The 23,281-nt window shown below is 35.1% G+C and overlaps 1 protein-coding gene across 2 annotated transcripts in view; it reads left to right on the top strand.

Moving 5' to 3' along the window:
- SerT (Serotonin transporter) overlaps positions 1-23,281 on the top strand; it is a 369,951-nt gene that overhangs the window by 296,858 nt on the left and 49,812 nt on the right. For both annotated transcript variants that reach the window (XR_011334757.1, XM_069838824.1), the window contains exons 6-10: positions 9,155-9,289; positions 11,186-11,289; positions 14,134-14,258; positions 19,512-19,610; positions 21,524-21,669. Coding sequence is in view for 1 of the 2 variants with exons in the window: in XM_069838824.1 (XP_069694925.1) it covers positions 9,155-9,289; positions 11,186-11,289; positions 14,134-14,258; positions 19,512-19,610; positions 21,524-21,669 (609 nt within the window). In the remaining variant the exon portion in view is untranslated. The remainder of the gene's footprint in view (positions 1-9,154; positions 9,290-11,185; positions 11,290-14,133; positions 14,259-19,511; positions 19,611-21,523; positions 21,670-23,281) is intronic.

Here is a 23,281-nt window from a genome sequence, read left to right on the forward strand (position 1 = left end):
AGTCAATCTCATAATTGTAATCACAGGAATTAGGTAAAAATCCAAAATAACACAATGAAATAAATCTAATTTGAATATGTTCCAATTTAGCCTAGTCAGTTGAAGTTCCTCTCTCAGTGGATGTCAATTGTTGCCAGTGCAAGAAAATCTCCCTCCCCCCTTCTTTTTGAACATGTTACTGCAGCTCATAGATTCATTGTGTTTGTGTTAGTGTTGTCTGATGCTTGGCGATGATTATAGAAACAGTGGAATACTGGAATGATAGCAAGAAGCTAGGAGAAGTAAAGTCGTCCTCTAGGAACTAGAGGAGTACGGATCCTATAACCAAAGAATTTATGAAAGAAATCATTATAGGCGCTAAAGAATAATTTTATAATATTATGATATTAAGGTATTTGACATCAGTTCTCAAATATTTACACATTTTTAAACACTTGCACTAAATAAAATTGAGTTAATAAAATAATAATTTAATGCCTTGTAAAATGCAGTAATATCCCAACGCCTAACGGATATGCAACTGGCATAGCAGATGAGTACAAGAAGTTGCCGCATATGCAAGGAGAATTGCACTCGCTATATTAATGAAAACCACTCCGGAAAAAAGTAACATCAAATTAATTAAACGCGTCACTTAGATGTAGAAAGTAATTTTGAAGCATTCATTTACAACAATAAATTACTGCATCCAATAGCTGATTAAACCTGTATCCTCGATTAGTGACATTTTTGTGCTATAATAAACATAGGCCTAAGTAAATATACCCCTGAAATTATTTTCCTTTATCTTGAAAATGTACATTACAGATTCGTTAGTTGCATCCTTATTTCTAGGAGATCTTCAAATGTAAAATAGAGAAAAACAACACAATATCTTCGTAGCAAGTCGTTGTTGAATTTAGAAATCTTATTTTATGATTTCCCTTCGTAATTTCTGGAATAAATGGATAATCGAATGATGGACAAAGGAATTTGGTAGGTCAAGAACTGCTAGCAATCAGAAGCTTCGAAAACCAGTTACATTTCATGATGTAGCAGAGCCTGTCTGACTTGAACTGTAGTCTGATGAAGCTCTGTATTAGAACCAAGTTTCGTGGATTCACATCCGCCAATGGAGAATAAGAACTCAATCGTTAGGCAATGAGACACAGAGTCTGCTGTGATGTTGCCTCTAACCACAAACAGTCTTGTCCTTCATTCATGTCATCGATCAAGTAGAATACAGTCCGTAACATTATTTATGCTCTGAGGAATGATTCTTAAAATACACACACGATCAAGTTTTCAATTGCATCCCTCTTTCACATATTTTCTATTCCAGCTTCAATTTTTTTCTTTCCAGTCTTATTAATCCTTCAGCGTTGTTTCTATTTTATTAATATTCTTCCAGTTATTTCTTTCTTCCTCTGTATGATTCCCTTCTCCTTTTTTCACATTTCCTGTTCCTCCTCCAACGTTTTTCTTCTTCTTGTTTCTCCTTCTATCTTGATCCTTTTGTTATCTTTTTACTTATTTTCGTTATGTTTCTTCACATTCTTGTTAATCTCATTCTTCCCCATTACTACCTCTTATCTTCCTTCCCCATCTTCTTCTTCTCCCTCATGCATTATTCCGTTCTTATATTTTCTTCATCTCTTTATCTTCGTTTTCACTTTCTCTTTAGGCTATTCTTCTGCTTGTATTTTTCTCTCACTTTCTCCTCTTTCGTTTCTTCCTCCCTGCTTTTATTTTTCGTTTTACCTTCTCATTTTCCACTTACTTCCCCGTACATTATTTGCCTGATTTCTCTCATTCTTTTCATTTCCATCTTATTTCTTATCTTCTAGTTTTATCCTCCACTTACTTTTCTTCTCTTTGCTTTTACTCCCAACCTTGTCCTTCCATTTATTCTCCTTCGTTTTTCCCTCCTTTATTTTGTATCCTTCATTCTGTTCTTAATTTCCTTTTCTAACTCTGATTTTCTATTCCTTATGTTTCTTGCTGTACTAGCTTTCATCCTTATCGCTCCTTCTTGCTGTATTCATTTTTCTTTCTTTCCTGGCTGTTATTTCCTCTTTTTCTTCCTGTTCATTCTCTGCTCTTTCTGTTTCTTCTATTCCTATTCTTGCTTGTAATTTCCTTCTCCTCTTGTTTTCCTCTATTAAATGTTATTCCCATCCTTAATTCTTGTTGTATTTATTTTCACTCTTCTCCTAATTAATTTACTTCTACTAAGTCTTCATACTCCTTTTTCATTATTTATTTTCAAGTTCGTTGTCTGTTTGCATAGTTCGTGTATTCCATCGACTACTTTGACATCTACTCGTTATTTTGGTGCTCCGAATATACAGAATAATTCAGAAGCTTATTTCAGTACGTTGAGAGACGACAGGGCTGATGATTTTCAACAATAAATGTGAACTTTCTTCTGCGTTTTTTTATCTACCTTTCTTATGTAAAGAAACGGAGCATTCTGTACTAAACTATACTGAGATCTTGAAGTGGGATATTACAAAATTAACAAAGTGGTCAGGGTTCACGTTGTATACTACGATTAACGATGTGCTATTTGTGAACAATTGAGTTACTACATCTATGGCCGGTTTTTTTCAAGTAATGTTAGAAAATGTAACGACTATTAAACTCTAAACAGTTTGTTAATTAATAAAATTCTATGTTTTCAACACCAGTTTAGTTTAACAGATTGTTAACAGTTTGTTAATTTTAAATGTAGGATTTAGGGCAGTTAACTCGTTTAACAGTTAGTTAAATATGGCCGATGTCTCCACAGCTGTTCGAACAGAAGTTGCGAAATTAATATTTTGTGTCTCTCTGTAGGGGATGTTTAGCATATGACTGGTAATATAACATTAAAAAATAATTTGGACTGTTTAAATACATGAGTGTTATTTTATTTCTTTCGTATTTCGTATCCATAGTAGCAATGAGGAAATATAACCTTACTTTGTAATTATTATTCAGCACGTCACCTACAACTTTCATTTGTCAACTGTTTGTTTATGGAGAGTGGCCTACTATAACAGGTTGTCATTTTATGCAAGTTTCATGACTCACTCTATAATATAGAATTTAAAGATTAATTTTAGCCAATCAAAAATTGTCTTACATGTGTAGAATCATTACCAACTGCTGTTGAGTAGTTAAAATAGTGCTAACAGACGTTATAGTTAAGTGTTGGTTATCTTAAACAAAATTATGTTGAACAAATGGAAAATACATTAACAAAGCGTTAAAAATAAACAGACTGTTAATTTAACATTCGTTAAGCAAAATTAAACATTACTTGGACAAACTGGCCACTAAAGTTGTAAATTTCCTAATGATTATAAAATTTCATAGTTCGAAAGCTGTGCCTGTTAGGAATAATGTGTATATTTACTATAAATTATATTGATACATCTTCTGAACTGCTAGCTTCTTGTGTTGTTGTTACCCGTAAAATGGATGCCAATTAAACATGAATGGTGTGGTGATGACGAAGATGGAAGTACTTCGTGGAACCCTGCTTTGCCGGATTATTGACATTGGAAGTGGATGCGCTATCCGCTTGGATGTCAGCTTTCTATATATCCCTTCAACTTATGCAAAACTCAACACGCACTTCCATATTATGCAGCTGAAATGTCCCAAGTTCTTGCCTCTCACTCATAGCTACAACTTCTGTTTACTTACATCAAACAAGACAGTTTACCAAGATGGCGCGGGACGAAGTCACGCTCGGGAACATCAAACTGTGCAAGGCTCGGCAACAACAACAACAACAACCCGCTCTTATCGGCCACAAACAACCGAAGAGCAAATCAGTGCTGCAGCAATATCAGCGCATGACTGGGCGATCAAGTCGAGTTGCTGCAGCGCGGGATCTCTATTCCTGCCGTCCAAGTGAGATTTGTAACGGTCAGAAACGTTGCTGGGCTGGTTCATAGCGATATGATCATAATCACTAGGGCTAGGATTTTGATGAAATTGCATCTTTTATCTAGTAAGCCAGAAACATAGCTGCTTTAGTATTTATATGTTATGTGATAAACTGAGTGTTTTAAAACTTATTTGTTAGGACATTTTTTACTTCTTACAACTCATAAGAGCATTTTTTGTTTTATTCGGTCATTTTGGGGTATTTTAATTTAATTTCGGCCATAAATCCCCATTATTAATGTAAAATATTATTTATTTCCTTTGATGCCATTCCTACTTTGCTATATGGATAAGAAACTTGGACTCTAACAACTAGTCAACTGAAAAGAATAGAAGCAGCTGAGATGAGATTACTAAGACCGCTAGCAGGCTACACTCTCTGTGACCATAAATATAATGAAGACATCCGACAGGAACTAAATATCGCAGCCATTACAGAGACAATCCACAAGTATCGGAGCAACTGGCATGAGAATGTTCTACGGATGCCAAATGATAGACTACCCAGGAGATTATTAAATTACAGACCCCTTGGATACAGAGATCGTGGACGCCCGAAGAAGCGATGGAGAGACCAGCTTTTCACCTGAGACGGAACAGGCCAAATGGCCTAAACCCTGATAGCTATTGATGATGACATTTTCTCTACATATTTTGTCCATTAATTCCCACTATTTTGTATAATATTTTAATCGTTTTTCTACACAAATATTGCCATTTTAACGTAGTACACCCCATGTAATGGATCAGTCCAACCACTCCTTCAATATAGGCTCCTCTATACCTGCTAGTTCCGGATAAGAGTGGCCTTGTGGTAGACTACATGGAACTACATCAGGTGAAATAATTGAAGATTGAAGATTGATTTATTGATATTGTTCACAAAAGTACAAAACTTAATAATTTCACAAAAGATCTATATACAAATGTAGTTCTACATAATAAATATACAATTTCCTAAACTAATTAATCTATCGCAAATCTCAATAATTTATTGGTTCAAACTTGCACTTACGTCTTGTTTTAGTGCATGTTTAAACCAATCGTGATAACCCTTAAGACTTTAAACCTTATTTAGGTGAAATAATTACTTAAAGTGTACTACTTAGAAAAGCTGTGTAAAATTAAATATACGTTAATGTTGGTACTAGAATTTAATTTAATTACTAGTCTAAATATTAATATTCTTATTAAGCCAATTATATAAGATCATTTTAGGGAATTTTTTCATGATTTATAGGTCATCAAAATCCTAGCCCTAATAATCACCAAACATTGACAAAATTCAAATCTGTTAGTCGTCTACCACTCTGGAACAAAGCATGATGAATGCTACCTTGCAGATATGCAACGTGTTTGTTGCTAGGAAAAAGTGCACGTGAGTCCTGAGAACAAAAATTTTCAGGAATGAAATAAAACTGTTCTGCATTAAATTTACTTGACAGCTATCTCAAAATCGTTTCTCATAAGCAACAAAGTTCGCAACAAAAATAAGGCTAGCTCTGAATTTCCATAGTTTATAACATCAACACTAAATTCACACATCTGTTTACTGTGCGCAAAATCAACGAGCTAATGCGAATTATACTCAGAAGACAACACGAGAAAGACTGAAAATGTTCCAGTCGACGTCCAAACCATGAACTAGAAAAGTTAACACAAAGTCAGACTTTCAGATATCTTCGTGTATATCACAACCCAAAAGTACAGTCTGGTGCATCTCCAGTGCAGCGAAACGCCGTTACTGGATCTTCGCACGCCCCCATAGAAGGAACAGAATATTCGGATGTGCGTTTGTTTTAATATAATGTAGAAATACTAACGCGAGAATCACATACATACTTCTCCACGTCTAAATCTTAGCTTTAAAGAGAAAAGTGAAATGGTGCTTAGATAATAATTTTATTGTAATGGTGGAATGTTCATTAACTCACAAACAGCACCAATTTCGATGGACCACACATTCAGTTTCAATTAAATTGGTAATAGTGGAAAATCTATAAGAGACTACATTCGCTGTTGGAAAGACTACACGTACACGATTTTAAAAACGCTTTTGACACAGTTAATCGTAGGTCTAGGTCTGTCTGGAATAAGCGTATGTATACCACTGCTGGAGAAATTAACAAATGTAAATATACAGGGTGGACCATAAGTTATGTGATTAATTTCAGGGGATTTATATATGTATTTCAAACAGAAACGTTTAATACAATTTTGTTCGTTTTTACTTCCTTTTCGAGATAAAAATTGTTTTATAATAGCTATATAACATTTCATAGTGTGCTTTGGGAAAGGCATTGATTTAATTCTCAATATCCTCAGTGAGTTTAAGAGAGCTGTGTATTATGATACACTGATAACGGGAATTTTACTGGAAGCAAGTAAAGAGGTTTGGAAGTAAATCCCGAAAAGACAAAGTATATGATTATGTCCCGTGACGAGAATATTGTACGAAATGGAAATATAAAAATTGGAAATTTATCTTTTCAAGAGGTGGAGAAGTTCAAATATCTTGGAGCAACAGTAACAAATATAAACGATACTCGGGAGGAAATTAAACACAGAATACATATGGGAAATGCCTGTTATTATTCAGTTGAGAAGCTTTTATCATCCAGCCTGCTGTCAAAAAATCTGAAAGTTAGAATTTATAAAACAGTTATATTACCGGTTGTTCTGTATGGTTGTGAAACTTGGACTCTCACTTTGAGAGAGGAACATAGGTTAAGGGTGTTTGAGAATAAGGTTCTTAGGAAAATATTTGGGGCTAAGAGGGATGAAGTTACAGGAGAATGGAGAAAGTCACACAACACAGAACTGCACGCATTGTATTCTTCACCTGACATAGTTAGGAACATTAAATCCAGACGTTTGAGATGGACAGGGCATGTGGCACGTATGGGCGAATCCAGAAATGCATGTAGAGTGTTAGTTGGGGGGCCGGAGGGAAAAAGACCTTTAGGGAGGCCGAGACATAGATGGGAGGATAATATTAAAATGGATTTGAGGGAGGTGGGATATGATGATAGAGAATGGATTAATCTTGCTCAGGATAGGGACCAATGGCGGGCTTATGTGAGGCGGCAATGAACCTCCGGGTTCCTTAAAAGCCAGTAAGTAAGTAAATAAGTAAGTAAGTGTATTATTATAATAAATTATTGAAAGAATTTTAGTCTTATCCTTTAAACATGCAGAAATCTGATCCCAACAAATGTAACTTTGAAAAATTCCTTTTCAGAACCTAAAGTTGCATTAGTTCGCATCGAATTTCTGCACATTTAAAGGACAAAATTAAAATTCTTTCAATCATTTATTATCATAATACACTGCTGTCTTAAATTGACTGAGCGTATTGGAAATTAAATCAATGACTTTCCAAAACACGCTATGAAATGTTTCATATAAAAGAATTCTTATTTCCAAAAAGAAGCAAAAACGAGCAAAATTGTATTAAACTGTTTTGTTTGAAATATCTCAAAGAATAACTTCTTGAAATTAATAAGATTACTTACGGTTCACCTGTATGATTGACAATATATAGCCTGATTAAAGATTGAAGAAAAGATCGAGGATAATTCCCATTAACCTTGACAGTGCCTCCAAAAATTCGATTGAATCATTTTTATCCAGATTCTCCACGTGGAGATAAGCCTACGAGTGACAACAGCTTCATAGTCAACAACATGCGCGCGATTTTGACGTGTTCTGTTTGCGCTACCCTTATTTACGTTGAGGTTGCATGTGGACAGAGAGAACAGCAATCATTGTACGGGAATTCCTCTGCCTGTCATTGCCAGGTATAGCCTGTTAGTTTTTCACAAGTCCTTAAAATAATTTAATGGATAGAATATTCTGTTACAAATATCTCGTATCTTGGTTCGCGTCTCGGCAGGGAATTGGATAATTATCTGCCTACCACATGTATCTATCTTATGTCGTCTTAAGTATTGATTTACGACACTCATATTAAAAGAGAGTCAGTTACTTGTGAATATTTGATTTTGGTTTAAAATCTTTACAATTGTCAAAGCCTCCCAATTCTCCAGTTGTTAGTTCAGTGTTCTTAAGGGGAGGGGATGGTATTTTTAAAACTTTTTTCCTATTTGGTGTAAAATATTAATTTTTTGTATGTAGAGAGCTCATAGCTGTAGAAACTCAACGAAATAAAAATATTTTGAAAAAAAAAATTGGGGGCCCAAATTTGAAACAAAAATATACCCAATGGAGTATTGTACTAAAACCGATATATCTAAACCGTTTTTAAAGTATATTCAAACTTTTTTGCAATGTATTTGCAAAAGCATGTTCTACAAACTGTCTGTAACAGAATTTTGATATTAGTCCCTACGTTTGTAAAATAAACAATTAAAATTTAATAACAATTTTATGATTTCCTTTCTTGCAAACAAACGGACGTAATTTAAGATGGAATCAGTTAACAAAATTCTGTTACAGAGAAACGTTTCCTAATAGTCTAAAGAATGTGTATTCTAAATTTCATGCATGTATCTTTAATAGTTCAGAAATTATATCCATTTTTGTCTGGCAACGTAGCAAAAGAATGAATTTACTGGAAACCGATAAAAGTGGGCGTGTGATTTAAAAATCCATAGCGCAGGAAGTTTAAAAATGACGACTCAACATCCGATAAGGGCACAAATACCCACAAAATGTTATGCAATGCATTCCACACATATCAAAGAGTATTTTAAAGAATTTTTTTTTTTAATTTACTCATTTTTCACCAAAAAAACACCATCCTCTCCCCTTAAAGAATGAGTGGTCGAATTATCTCATCTTGCTTCAAAGTCGTTACAAAAATGGGAATAAATTAACAGAATGGCCCAAATCTAGTGTTGTTGGTAATCGTTACAAAAATAAGAATAAATCGACGAAACGGTCCAGATTTCCTAACGCTAGTTCAGAATTCTTAAAATAACAAGAAGAAATTTACAAAACGGTTGAATTATTTATTGCTAAAGATGGTTGAAAATCTTACAATAATGCGAATAAATACACCAAACCGCAAATTCGTCTAATGTTGAATGTTGGATCAAACTCTTCACAATTGTGGGAATAAATTGACGAAATGACTCGCTTCTCCTTAACAGAAAATAAGCCAGTTGTTTCAGAATGTAGCCCGCATTTCTGTACTTCCGACATCCTGACAAGATTTTTGTTACGAACTTACATAGAATTGTGTACGGATGTGACGTCACTGGGTTTCTTTCAGGCAGTTTGGGTGACGGCACTGGCGCCCTACGTTGTGCTCTTCATTCTGCTGGTGCGGGGTGTCACACTTCCAGGGGCGAGCAATGGCATCTATTACTACCTCACGCCGCAGTGGCAGAAACTCCTGACCTCCAAGGTAAGTGTGCGTCCAGTTTACCTCTACACCTTTTTGGCAGGGACTCAGTTTACCTAGACATATTTTTGCAGGGACTCAGTTTACCTATACACTTTTTCCATGGACTCAGTTTACCTACACATCTTTTTGCAGGGACTCCGTTTACCTACACATCTTTTTGCAGGGACCCAGTTTACCTATACACTTTTTCCATGGACTCAGTTTACCTACACATCTTTTTGCAGGGACTCAGTTTACCTACACATCTTTTTGCAGGGACTCAGTTTACCTATACACTTTTTTTCCACGGACTCAGTTTACCTACACATTTTTTTGCAGGAACTCAGTTTACCTACACATTTTTTGCAGGGACTCAGTTTACCTATACACTTTTTTCCATGGACTCAGTTTACCCACACATCTTTTTGCAGGGACTCAGTTTACCTGTACACTTCTTTTCATGGACTCAGTTTACCTACACATCTTTTTGCAGGGACTCAGTTTACCTACACATCTTTTTGCAGGGACTCCGTTTACCTATACACTTTTTTGCAGGAACTCAGTTTACCTACACATCTTTTTGCAGGGACCCAGTTTACCTATACACTTTTTTCCATGGATTCGGTTTACCTACACATCTTTTTGCAGGGACTCAGTTTACCTATACATCTTTTTGCTGGGACTCAGTTTACCTATACACTTTTGCAGGAACTCGGTTTACCTACACATTTTTTTTGCAGGGGACTCACTTTACCTATACACTTTTTTCCATGGACTCAGTTTACCTACACATCTTTTTGCAGGGACTCAGTTTACCTATACACTTTTTTCCATGGACTCAGTTTACCTACACATCTTTTTGCAGGGACTCAGTTTACCTACACATCTTTTTGCAGGGACTCCGTTTACCTATACACTTTTTTGCAGGAACTCAGTTTACCTACACATCTTTTTGCAGGGACCCAGTTTACCTATACACTTTTTTCCATGGATTCGGTTTACCTACACATCTTTTTGCAGGGACTCAGTTTACCTATACATCTTTTTGCAGGGACTCAGTTTACCTATACACTTTTGCAGGAACTCGGTTTACCTACACATTTTTTTGCAGGGGACTCACTTTACCTATACACTTTTTTCCATGGACTCAGTTTACCTACACATCTTTTTGCAGGGACTCAGTTTACCTATACACTTTTTTCCATGGACTCAGTTTACCTACACATCTTTTTGCAGGGACTCAGTTTACCTACACATCTTTTTGCAGGAACTCAGTTCACCTACACATCTTTTTGCAGGGACTCAGTTTACCTATACACTTTTTTCCATGGACTCAGTTTACCTACACATATTTTTGCAGGGACTCAGTTTACCAGATTTTTCACTGTTGGGACTGACTTTGCCAACCCCGGCATTACCAAAGGCATTTCAACATTGTATACCTTCGCACTTTCATAAACGTGTACCTTTTTCAACTCCTAGTCGAAAAGTAGGCATTAAACGGACATTCGTCATTTCTTAATGTACATTATTCTAATACCTATATTTTTATCTTTATATAAAGTAATCCATCTAAGTCGTTCGTCATAATCTTCGAAGTCCATTATTTTTTCGGTTTGTCAGTTTGTAAGCGTGAAATATTTCACTAAATGGCGGGCATTGTGTGACAGTGAACTGCCTTTAATATCATTCGCTTTCCATTTAACTGTTACTTACGTAAGAAACTTGAAAATAAATTTTTCGATTTTCACCAGTAGAAGTAAGAAATTAGCGAGACTTCAGTTGAGTGACAAGTCTGAATACCGCCATTAACTTGCTTCAATTTTTATTTTAATGATGGACTTGCACTGAAGTGTCCAAGCCAAGTATATTTTACCCGTTCTAATAGTCGGTATTAACACGTGTTTCTTTTTCCAGGTTTGGATAGATGCAGCGTCCCAAATCTTCTTCTCATTGGGTCCAGGATTCGGGACCCTTCTGGCCCTGTCAAGTTACAATAAGTTCAACAACAATTGCTACCGGTATATAGTCTTCATAACTATTCAGTGAAATCCTTAAGTACTGCAGGCCTCCGTCAATTCAGATGAAACTTACCTGCGACACTGACGATATAATGCGTAGCCTGCTTGCTCTTTTGTGTTAAGGATCACTTTCCAAAGATTGCTACTGCAAAATTTCAACGTTTTTGGAAGTCTATAAAGGAGTGTTGAAAAACCTTTGCTTTGATATTGAGACGCTATGCTGCCCGCACACCTGAAAGTCAGCACAACCTACTGGTACACTAGTCTAGGGAATGAGGAAAAATTGTTGTGACAACCACAGAATATTGATCATTTGAAAATACAACCATTTACTGCTGGGGTTCTTAAACCCTTTTGGTCAAGACGCAAAGTCAACTAGGTGATCAATTTGGGCGACCCATGAGTAGACCTATATTTTGAAGTTCAACAGTGCTCATTTGTCTGTCGATCCGGAGTTGCGTCGGGTGTCGGTTCGATTCCCGCCTCGGCTGATTACCTGGTTGGGATTTTTCTAAGATTTTCCCCAACCCTGAGGCGAATGTCAGGTAATCTGTGGCAGTCCTTCGCCTCATCTTGCCATCTAGTTATCATCAATTCTATTGACGCTAAATAACCTAGTAGTTGATAGAGCGTCGTTAAATAACAAATTAAAAAACTCTGTTGATGTAATAATACTGCATAAATAAATATATGCATTTATTATTATTATTATTATTATTATTATTATTATTATTATTTTATTATAATTTTTATTATTGTTATTATTATATTTATGATTATTATTATTTATTATTATTATTATTTTATAATCATTTTTGTTACTTACTTACTTACTTACTTACTTACTTACTTACTTACTTACTTACTGGCTTTTAAGGAATCCGGAGGTTCATTGCCTCCCTCACATAAGCCCGCCATTGGCCTCTATCCTGTGCAAGATTAATCCATTCTCTATCATCATATCCCACCTCCTTCAAAACCATTTTAATATTATCTTCCCATCTACGTCTCATTATCATTATCATTATTATTTTTATTATTGTTATTATATTTATTATTATTGTTATTATTTTATTATTATTACTATTTATTTATTATTATTTTATTATTATTATTATTATTTTATTATCGTTTTTGTTAGTGATATTATATTTATTATTATTATTGTTATTATTATTATTGTTTTTATTTTATTATTATTATTATTATTATTGATATTATTGTTATTATTTTTTATTATTATTATTATTATTATTATTATTATTATTATTATTATTATTATATCTCGTGACGGGAATATTGTACGAAATGGAAATATAAAAATTGGAAATTTATCTTTTGAAGAGGTGGAGAAGTTCAAATATCTTGGAGCAACAGTAATAAATATAAATGATACTCGGGAGGAAATTAAACACGGAATAAATATGGAAAATGCCTGTTATTATTCGGTTAAGAAGCTTTTATCATCCAGTCTGTTGTCAAAAAACCTGAAAGTTAGAATTTATAAAACAGTTATATTACCGGTTGTTCTTTATGGTTGTGAAACTTGGACTCTCAATTTGAGAGAGGAACATAGGTTAAGGGTGTTTGAGAATAGGGTTCTTAGGAAAATATTTGAGGCTAAAAGGGATAAAGTTACAGGAGAATGGACAAAGTTACACAACACAGAACTGCACGCATTGTATTCTTCACCTGACATAATTAGGAACATTAAATCCAGACGTTTGAGATGGGCAGGGCATGTATTACGTATGGGGGAATCCATAAATGTATATAGAGTGTTAGTTGCAATGCCGGAGGGAAAAAGACCTTTAGGGAGGCCGAGACGTAGAAGGGAAGATAATATTAAAATGGATTTGAGGGAGGTGGGATATTATGATAGAGAATGGATTAATCTTGCTCAGGATAGGGACCAATGGCGGGCTTATGTGAGAGCGGCAATGAACCTCCGGGTTCCTTAAAAGCCAGTAAGTAATAATAATAATAATAATAATAATAATAATAATAATAATAATAATAATATTAGCTAGACTTGAAAGTTGAAACAAGGATAATTATGTACCACACTATAGAACACCCACACACAAACACGCACATACAAAATAGCATACAGGATGTTTTTGAACTCTACCGGCTGAATGGATGAATCTGGTTCTTTAAGATAGCAGACCCATAAGAAATAAAGCCTTCCTCCTAAGTTATCGGAAAAACACGCATGCTGGATCATATAAAAGATGGGTAAGACAACATAATTTTAGCATCCATTTATTATTTGCACGATATGTTTAAACATATCACCCACGAACATCACGACAAACTGTCAAACATTGACTGACGTGCCGCTGTAGCATTCCAGTAGCGCGCATCTGAGCACATTCGGCAATAATGCGAGCAACAAGATCTAATTGTTCATCTTCCACATGTCCTCCAAGGGAATAAGGTCAGGTGATCTGGCTGGCCATGAGATAGGACCACCCCTTCAGCTACGAACCAGAACTATACCCAGAGCATGAATGAAGGGAGGGATAACATGAGCTAGTGATGACGTATTGTTAGACAGGGTTTCGTTTACCAACGAATAAATCCTATAATTTCGAAACGAGTTGCGGTAGCCAATGATTCCTGATCTCAAATTGTTCAGATACTTCCTCCGGACATCCGCTTGAAGTCGATCGGTACATTTCGGAAACATCCTGTATATGTATATGTATGTTACGTTTCGTACATGTAATAAATTCTTAACTAGGTTTCTGTCCATCCAATACTTTTTAACCTATCCAAACATGAGTTATTTTCAGGGAAGTAACGGTATTCACAAAAGTTATGATTTTAATTCTGTGACAGGGACGCCATTGTCACAAGTAGCATCAACTGCTTGACGAGCTTCTTGGCGGGGTTCGTGATCTTCTCCGTGCTGGGCTACATGGCGTTCAAGCTGGACAAGCCTATACACGAAGTGGGACTCGAAGGTAAGTCCCTTGCAGTGACGACTCCGCCATGAATCAACTCTGCTGAAGGCTTCGTATAAATCGCATGCTTATGAATGATGAATGGCACAATATGGTTTGATGTGTCATTATAAGGAACAAAATGAACACTTCTACGTGCTTTATATTTATTTTCAGACTGGTTTAGATTTTACAACAATAGGCCTTTAATATAGGGTGGGGTAGCCACATCATTAAGTGGGGCATCATACAAGAATAGAATTTCCCAACATTTTGAAACAATCATAAACATCACTTCTACCAGTCTTCTCCAAAATCTTTGAAAAAGTAATGTATAAAAGATTATATCATCATCTAGAAAGATACAACATTTTAGTCCCAGAAAATTTGGATTTAGGAAAAATAAAGGCACAGAAAATGCAACATTTAGTTTAACTGACAAAATTCTGGAGGCAGTTAATAAAAAATTACAAGTTGGAGGGATTTTCTGTGATTTATCCAAAGCATTTGACTGTATAAATCATAAAATGCTGCTAGATAAATTAGATTTTTATGGAATTAAAGGTGTTGCACGCCAATGGTTTCACTCATATCTCATAGATAGGAAACAGAAAGTTGAAATCAATACAACTATGAAATCTGCATCGACATGGGGAACTATTAATAATGGAATTCCTCAAGGATCAATATTAGGTCTCCTACTTTTTCAAGTGTTTATAAATGATCTTGCCCCACTAATAAAAGATGTAGGTCATCCCATATTATTTGCAGATGACACAAGTATAGTAATTACAGCCAATAACTCCAACACATTCCAATCTTCAGCAGAGGAAATTCTCTTCAAAATATGTGACTGGTTCTCAGTCAATAAATTAGTATTAAATTGTAACAAAACTAACATATTTCAATTTAAATCCTGTCCAAATTCAACCTCGCAAATTTCTAGCGCAATAATTAACAATAGATCCCTATTAGAAACAACGACAACCAAATTTCTTGGCTTAAAAATCGATAATGTGTTAAATTTGAAAAATCATATTAAAGAAATTACCCCCAAACTAAATTCAGCTTGTTTTGCAAAAGATAGTAAATATCAATACCTTAAAAACAATATACTTTGCATACTTCCACTCGGTAATGAGTTTTGGAATAATATTCTGGGGAAATTCCACAGATACTAACAATATATTTCTATTACAAAAAAGAGTAATTATAATAATAGGCCTAGTAGGTGCCAAATCTAGGGACTCGTGTAGGACTATTTTCAAAAAACTACAAATAATGCCCATGGCTTGTCAGTATATCTTTTCATTAATAATCTTCCTCGTATGTAATCGTGAAAACTTTGTAATTAATTCAACAGTTCATAGCATAAATACACGTCAAAAATGACTTTCATACTCCATCGGCAAGTCTATCGTGCTATCAAAAAGGAGTACGTTATGTGGCAGTAAAAATTTTTAATAGCCTCCCTATCGATATAAAAAATGAAACTAAAAACATACAATTATTTAGGGCCAAATTAAAGAAGTACCTAATTTCTCACGCCTTCTATTCTGTAGGTGAATTCATGACATTCAATAACGCTTCATGAAATTGATACTAAAACTTTGTGTTGTACTAGTAGACTATATTGTAAAGCTCGTCTGTATATATTTCATCTAGACTGTGACTATAAATTAAGACTTTATAATAGTATTAAGTTTTTTGACTTGTTCCATATTCTAGCTGTAAGCAATGAATACCATGGAATGTTAATAAATACAAAACAATACAATACAAAATGTTGAATTTACTAGAATATTATTACGTCTTAACAAGAAAGTAGATTATCAATATATGAAAATATTGTTTAATATGGAGCACTCCTGTGTAACTCATGAAATCAGTATGATGATGTGGGATCGTACAATCCCTGCAGTACTGTGGAATGTTTAAGTGATTGTGTGATTACAGATAATCATAGGTTAGCACTTGAGGGGAATCATCTTGGCATTATCATAGAATAAAGAACTTTAACTTTTAATGGATATCGTAACCAGTGGAAGAAAATTAATTCAGAATTCGCTGCTCTAGCCATTATCATTTTGAATGTAATACATATCATGTGTATTTCAAACTGTAGTACATAGGGAATTAACATTGCCATAGGAAATCCATATATAAGAAATAGAAAGTTCAATTTCATGTAGCTGGCCACATGTAATAAATCAGTAGGTCTTGTAGGAAAGAAGACACTATCACAGTCTAGTATATGCAGTCACGAAGCTCAATACGTACTAAATATGCATCCTATAGATAGTTGCTCACCACTAGGATCGCTAATATCGCTTCATTACAGACAATGCGAAATAGTACCGGCACAGTCTATTGTTCCTAGCACCCTCACAACTCAAGCTTCGTGACTGTATATACTAGACTGTCCTGAAACTTTAGCCTACTTGAGCAAAACATTATTCAGTTAAGTGGTTGGATCAAACTTTAGAATATTTCGTGGGAATAAAATTCTTCTTTCGAGTTTTCCATATCCATAGTTTCTTTTTGGATTTATTTGCAGGGAAACTAAAAGTGAAGAATATAATTATGGCAATCATTTACGTTATTTGATAATTAAAACCAAGCCTTGAACATGATATTTACAATTGAGGTTATGTATATGCCGATACCTACGAACTTACGAATTAAACTATACGATTTGATTTATTTGGATATCTGTATTAGTTCTTTCACGTAGAGTGTCTAATTTCGTGAGTCACTCTGGGTGAAGATCGCTCCCTATACGGAGTGTGAACAAAGTCATATTCTACATAAAAATGTTCAAATACGAGTAAATCTACAAACAACGATGTGACAATTTCTCCTTGTAAGTTAATAATCTGTGTACTACAAGATGTGACGAATCTGGCTTACTTTCACTAGCGACAAGTAAAATATTATAGTCAGTTATTAATATAACGGAGATTTTTAATCTGATTGTAATGCATGGGTTTCATAGAGTTTTAGAATACCTAGTCATTGAGTAACTATTTAATTTTCGGTGTAAATTTCTGTTACACACTACACAGAACAGAATTCACATCACGCGGTGCATTTGCAAATATTTGTGTTGCGGTAGAGCTGTAAATGAGGTACGTATGATGTAACCTTAAGTTGCTGAATTTCCAACTGAAGTCAAGGAAGATACAGAAGACAAATCTGCGCCTGAGGGCCTTCACGGCAGTTCATCTCTGCCTCTCCGTCTGCCTTCTCCTCCAATTTATTACCAGAGTCAACATTAAATGCATCTTTCATCTTTCTACAGATATTTCTGGTCTCTCACGGAAGTTGTGTATGTGTGGAGCTTCAGAAAATTATACAAGCCAACATTAAGTATAATTTTATGATAGGGTAAAACATGCTGTAAAATTAATCAGGCCTACCTAATTCGGAGAAAGGTTTATGAGTGAGAAGTAATTGATTGAGTAAGACCTGAATGTTACTGCATAAAAGGAGAGTTCATTTGTTGTCACTCATTCTAGAAATGTTTTGTTTTGTCTAACGAAAGTTTGTATTTGTATTAAATTCCCTATTCTGCAATGCTGTTCTTGGTCGGAATTTTCATAACATATATGTTTATGTATGTACAGTACATCGTGTGTATATATATATATATATATATATATATATATATATATATATATATATATATGTGTGTGTGTGTGTGTGTGTGTGTGTGTGTGTGTGTGTGTGTGTGTAGGCAAATGTGAGTAAAAAATAACCTTAACAAGTATTTTATTAATTGGATATATACAATAAGACTACAAACACTTCATCACTTTTCAACATAATAATAATAATAATAATAATAATAATAATAATAATAATGTTTTATTTTCGCTGGCAGAGTTAAGGCCATAAGGCCTTCTCTTCCACTCAACCAGCCTTAACCAATACAATACATATTTAAATTACAAATATTTACACTACACTTAAAAGGTTCTCCAGCAATAATCTTCAGTTTTAACGACTAGTAGACTACATATTTATTTAAATTTAGATAAACCTATAAGGTAAAGTAGTAACTTAATTTATGAACTAATTTAATTCAATCAATTATAATTAATTTAATATTTGAGATACCTAGTAAAATGATGAAAATTAATTTAATATAAGCTTACTAGGACTATGTTACAGGGAGAAAAAAAAAATATATATAAATCTAAAATATATTTCTATAATGAGAATATTCATGTAATTTCCATTAGAGGTTTTGTAAATCTATTTAGAGAAATTAATGATAATAATAAGAATGGACAGATGTTAGTTTCATTATAAGTAACAAATATTAATCAGCAATTAATCTGTTAAGTAAGAATTTATGTAATTTTGACCTAAATGAAGTTATTGTCCAACAACCCCTTACATCACTCGGAAGAGAGTTCCAATTTCTAGCAACTGAAACTGTATAAGATAGTATCCATTACGTTCAATGCAAGTGTTTCTATTATACTACAGTATGTTGAAAAGTGATGAAGTGTTTGTAGTCTTATTGTACATATTCAATTAATAAAACAATTATTAAGGCTACTTTTTGACTCTCCCTCATATATGAACGGAATTTTCAAACTCTATATTTTTCTTGTTCAGATTAAAACACAAAATTTTGTTATTATTTACTTATGTCTTTTTGGCATGTTACGGGGATACCTTTACCTTTTACCTTTTTTATGTCTTTTAGAGAACCCAGAGGTTCATTGCTGCTCTCACATAAGACCGCCATCGCTCCCCATCTGTATTAAACTACATATCAGTAGAGATGGTAGATTTTAACAACTTCAAATTAAAAATTTAGCACATTAGAGATCATATTGGCATTTTATAGCACTTCTAATATTATAATTTAGCATCTTGTAGCGTTTTGAGTTGGAAAGATTTTAATGGAAACTTTAGTGGTAGAAATTCAATATAGTCAATATGCTAATAGGCGTATTTTCGTCTGCTTTATTGAATTCAGTTGTTTGGGTATAACGGATGCAACAGGTTAGGCGACCTTTGGATGTCGGGAGAAATATGTGTGATAATGGAACTTGTAAATAGGATGCAACGGCTGGGAGTTAAGTCTCAACAATGGTTGGAAACACACATTTTTTCTGTGAACACAAATTCGTGTGAGTCTAAAATCCTGTATCGTTTGTATGTAGATATTATTTAGTACTTTGCCATTTATTATTGTACATTGTAAATAACATATTATTAAGCTATGAATTAACTAAGAGGTTTTTGATCCTGTTGCAGGTCCTGGCCTCGTGTTCATCGTGTACCCTGAAGCGATCGCAACAATGTCTGGCTCAGTCTTCTGGTCCATCATCTTCTTCCTCATGCTCATCACTTTGGGTGAGTCTCTTTCCTCTTATAGAAGTCTGAACATTTGCAGTCATGTGCAAAACAATCGCTGTTTGGGAACTAAGATTTTAGAAGCGATTTATTTATTGAAAAGTAAAATTGTAATCTATTAAGCCACCAATTAGAAGTTTGCGAAAATAATTTTCGCCTAAAATCGAAAATGATTTTGGATGAAATTATTTGGGTTATCCTTAAAATCATGTTAAATATTTTAGGGAAATATCATATCATTGTGCCATCCCTGAATAATCAGGCAATACTACTGCGTGTTGAGTTCAAAGTGTGTCATGGCTCGCTGTATGTCGTCATGTGGCTAGTCGATGAGCCTAGAGATTCAATCTTCCTACACTTCCACAGAGGTGTATTACTTATGTGCCAGAGAAGTTGCCTAGCAAGTACGGCGTTCATTCTGAAGAGTACTTACCGATAAGTACGGTAACGCCGGTAGTGGCAGGAATGTGAACTGTTTGGAAACATGTACTGAGGTGACTTTTCTTCTTACTGTCGGGATATGAGGAGAGGGTTAAGACGATTGCATACGTATTTGTTGACATTAACTTCGACGGTCAACATGGACACGGAGCATTTGATTTGTGTTGTGGAAAGTTGCCGTACGCAACCGATGATAACAAATTTCCTGCGTACGACTTGCCCGCGCAGAACACAGTTCGAAAGAGGTTATCAGCGTATTCCGAATCTCACCGGTCAGGTGGGATCAGTGACGTCACGTTGTAACGAAAATAAGGAACAAAACTGCTGGAAGAATCGATGGCTGTCATGGCGACTGTGTAAGTGGTTATCTGTGCTACTCTAGCAAAATTTTGCGAAATTTTCGTACTGCCATCTCGTTCAAAGAAAAGAGAGCATAAACAATTTATTTCTTGAACCGGTAGTAATAACTGGTCCGTTGACATGTTCGCTCATAAGCCATTAACATATTGTTTTTACGTTGTGCTCATTACAAACAATACAGCAGAACACACCGCCATGACACAACAGTGCACGATGTTATTCGTCTGCTAATTCCCGCCCTACACAAGAACCAATCAGATTCACTGATGGCGGCTGATGGAGACTGCCACCACCTCCGCAAGCTGATGGCACCGGTGCGACACCGGTGGAGCATCAATGACGTCATCGGTGGAATTCGGAACACCGTGATGCCATCGGATTGCTCACCGGTGAGATTCGGGATACGCTCATAGATAGCACACAGACAGTACAGACCGCCATCTGTTGCTACGACGTTCAAGTTATACCGTACACGTTCTCAAGTTCAGATTGAAGAACGCCTTGATTAATAGGCAACTTCTCTGGCATAAAAGCTGAAACTCGCTTCAAATCGCTGACTCACAACAGTGACGTCATGACACACTTTGAAATGAACACCCAGTATAATATCAATACTGGTTTGGGTATTACTATTCTTGCACGAAGAAGTATCGCCGTAGGAATCCCATGCACTAGGTATTGCTTGTTAGAATCTAAACCACACTCCAGCACAAGGAAAGGATTGTGTTTAATTTAATTTGGTGTTATCATGTAATCTCGACATATATACTGTCTCCGACCTAAGAAAACAATCATGATGTAACCTGAAAGTAATTTCAAACGTCGGCGAAAGACTATCTCAAGATTCGCTTCATAATTTCAAATTATTCTTGACGAGGTGTACAGTCAGACCCTCGCTGTATCTGAACACTAAGGCCGGGGCATAAGTCATTGCAGATTTTTTTTTTTTTTCAAAGTTAAGTGATTGTGTCACGAGATGTTGTAAGTCGTTCGGCATCCGTAGTATGTGTTCGCATGACCATGTATTCCTCAACTCACCACTGATAATAGGTTGGAGTTAGTGTTGATTGCTGGCAATGTAATTGGAAGCTATTGATGTTGGTCTCCCGCAGGACTGGACAGCACATTCGGCGGCCTGGAAGCCATGATCACTGCCCTCTGTGACGAGTACCCCAGGGAGCTGGGCAGGCACAGGGAGATCTTCGTGGCCGTGCTGCTGGTGCTCATCTACATCTGCGCGCTGCCCACCACCACGCAAGTACGTGCAGCTCTGAAGGGCTCTTCCATTATTTCGTAGCCACACTGCATTTTAATATTTATCACCATCATGTCGGCTTGATGGCATCAGTTTGACTTGACGCTTTCGAAGGGGGCGAAAGGTCACTCTAGTGGGACTTCACCGGAACCTTATGCATACACGGTTGAATCGATTAACGGCACCACATAGTTGGGTTACGATATCTGCAGAGAAAGCGGCCGTTCGAAGAATCATTCTAAAATAAATTAGTGATAAGGCGTGACATGCCCATTTGAGGTTGCATTGCTAGCCTTCCGAACTGTCCTCTGTGCAAGGTTAGAAAATATATAAGATCACACTAAAGGAATAGTGTGTACTCCTGAGTGTTCATAGACTATCCGGAGCAACAACAACGTTTTTGGCTACAAATGCAGCTTTATACAAGATAACAGCTAAATTGCCAAAAATTAATTTTGCCAATGCTCCTCTAGATTAATAAATAAATTATTGTTTAGGGAGAAATATAAAGTTTGAATTATTGTAATAATCTGTGTTTTTCTTCCTCTCTTTTTACTTTTTATTCTGCTGATTAATAAAATACTTATTTTAAAATTTTATGAGATGCCTCCAGAACACGAGTATAGTTACCTGGTTGAGGTTTCTCCAGGGTTTTCCGTCAACCCAATATAAGCAAATGCTGGGTAACTTTCGGTGCTGGACCCCGAACTCATTTCACCGGCATTATCACCTTCATCTCATTCAGACGCTAAATAACCTAAGATGTTGATACAGCGTCGTAAAATAACCTACTAAAATAAAAATAAACACGAGTATGTAAATTTTCAGGGGTCGCTAGAGTGATTATTTCATAAAAAATATATGTATCTCTGTTCTAGCAATAAATTATTATTATTATTATTATTATTATTATTATTATTATTATTATTATTATTACTGTGAAACTAATTTGTCCCTTCCCTTTAAAATTATCTATACTAATAATAAATCTGTAGCCGAAATTTTTCTGGTAATTTTCGATTTTCCAAAAATAATTGGTCCTAACATATATAATTAACCACCCTGAAACCGAAAATCGCATTTTTGAAATTTTTGTTTGTATGTCTGTCTGTATGTTTGTTACCTTTTCACGCGATAATGGCTGAACCGATTTATATGAAAATTGGAATATAAATTAAGTTCGTTGTAACTTAGATTTTAGGCTATATGGCATTCAAAATACTTTATTTAAAAGGGGGGTTATAAGGGAGCCTGAATTAAATAAATCGAAATATCTCGCTTATTATTGATTTTTGTGAAAAATGTTACATAACAAACGTTTCTTTAAAAATGATTTCCGATAAGTTTTATTCCTTGCAAAATTTTCATAGGGCTGATATTTAATGAGATAAATGAGTTTTAAAATTAAAATAACTGCCATCTAAGGCCATGTAATGAATTAAAAAACAAATGACTTCGACTATAAGGGGCCTTGGACAGCAACAATCGAAAGCTATTAAACATAGCCTACAGAGAATGTTTCTGTGTTTGTATGAAGTAATATCAGAAGCTAAATTAACCGATTTGTATAATTAATTATTATTTCACAATTGGAAAGTGTAGTTTCTCTAGATGG

Source organism: Periplaneta americana, chromosome 11 (genome assembly GCF_040183065.1).
Source record: "Periplaneta americana isolate PAMFEO1 chromosome 11, P.americana_PAMFEO1_priV1, whole genome shotgun sequence".
Taxonomy (NCBI): domain Eukaryota; kingdom Metazoa; phylum Arthropoda; class Insecta; order Blattodea; family Blattidae; genus Periplaneta; species Periplaneta americana.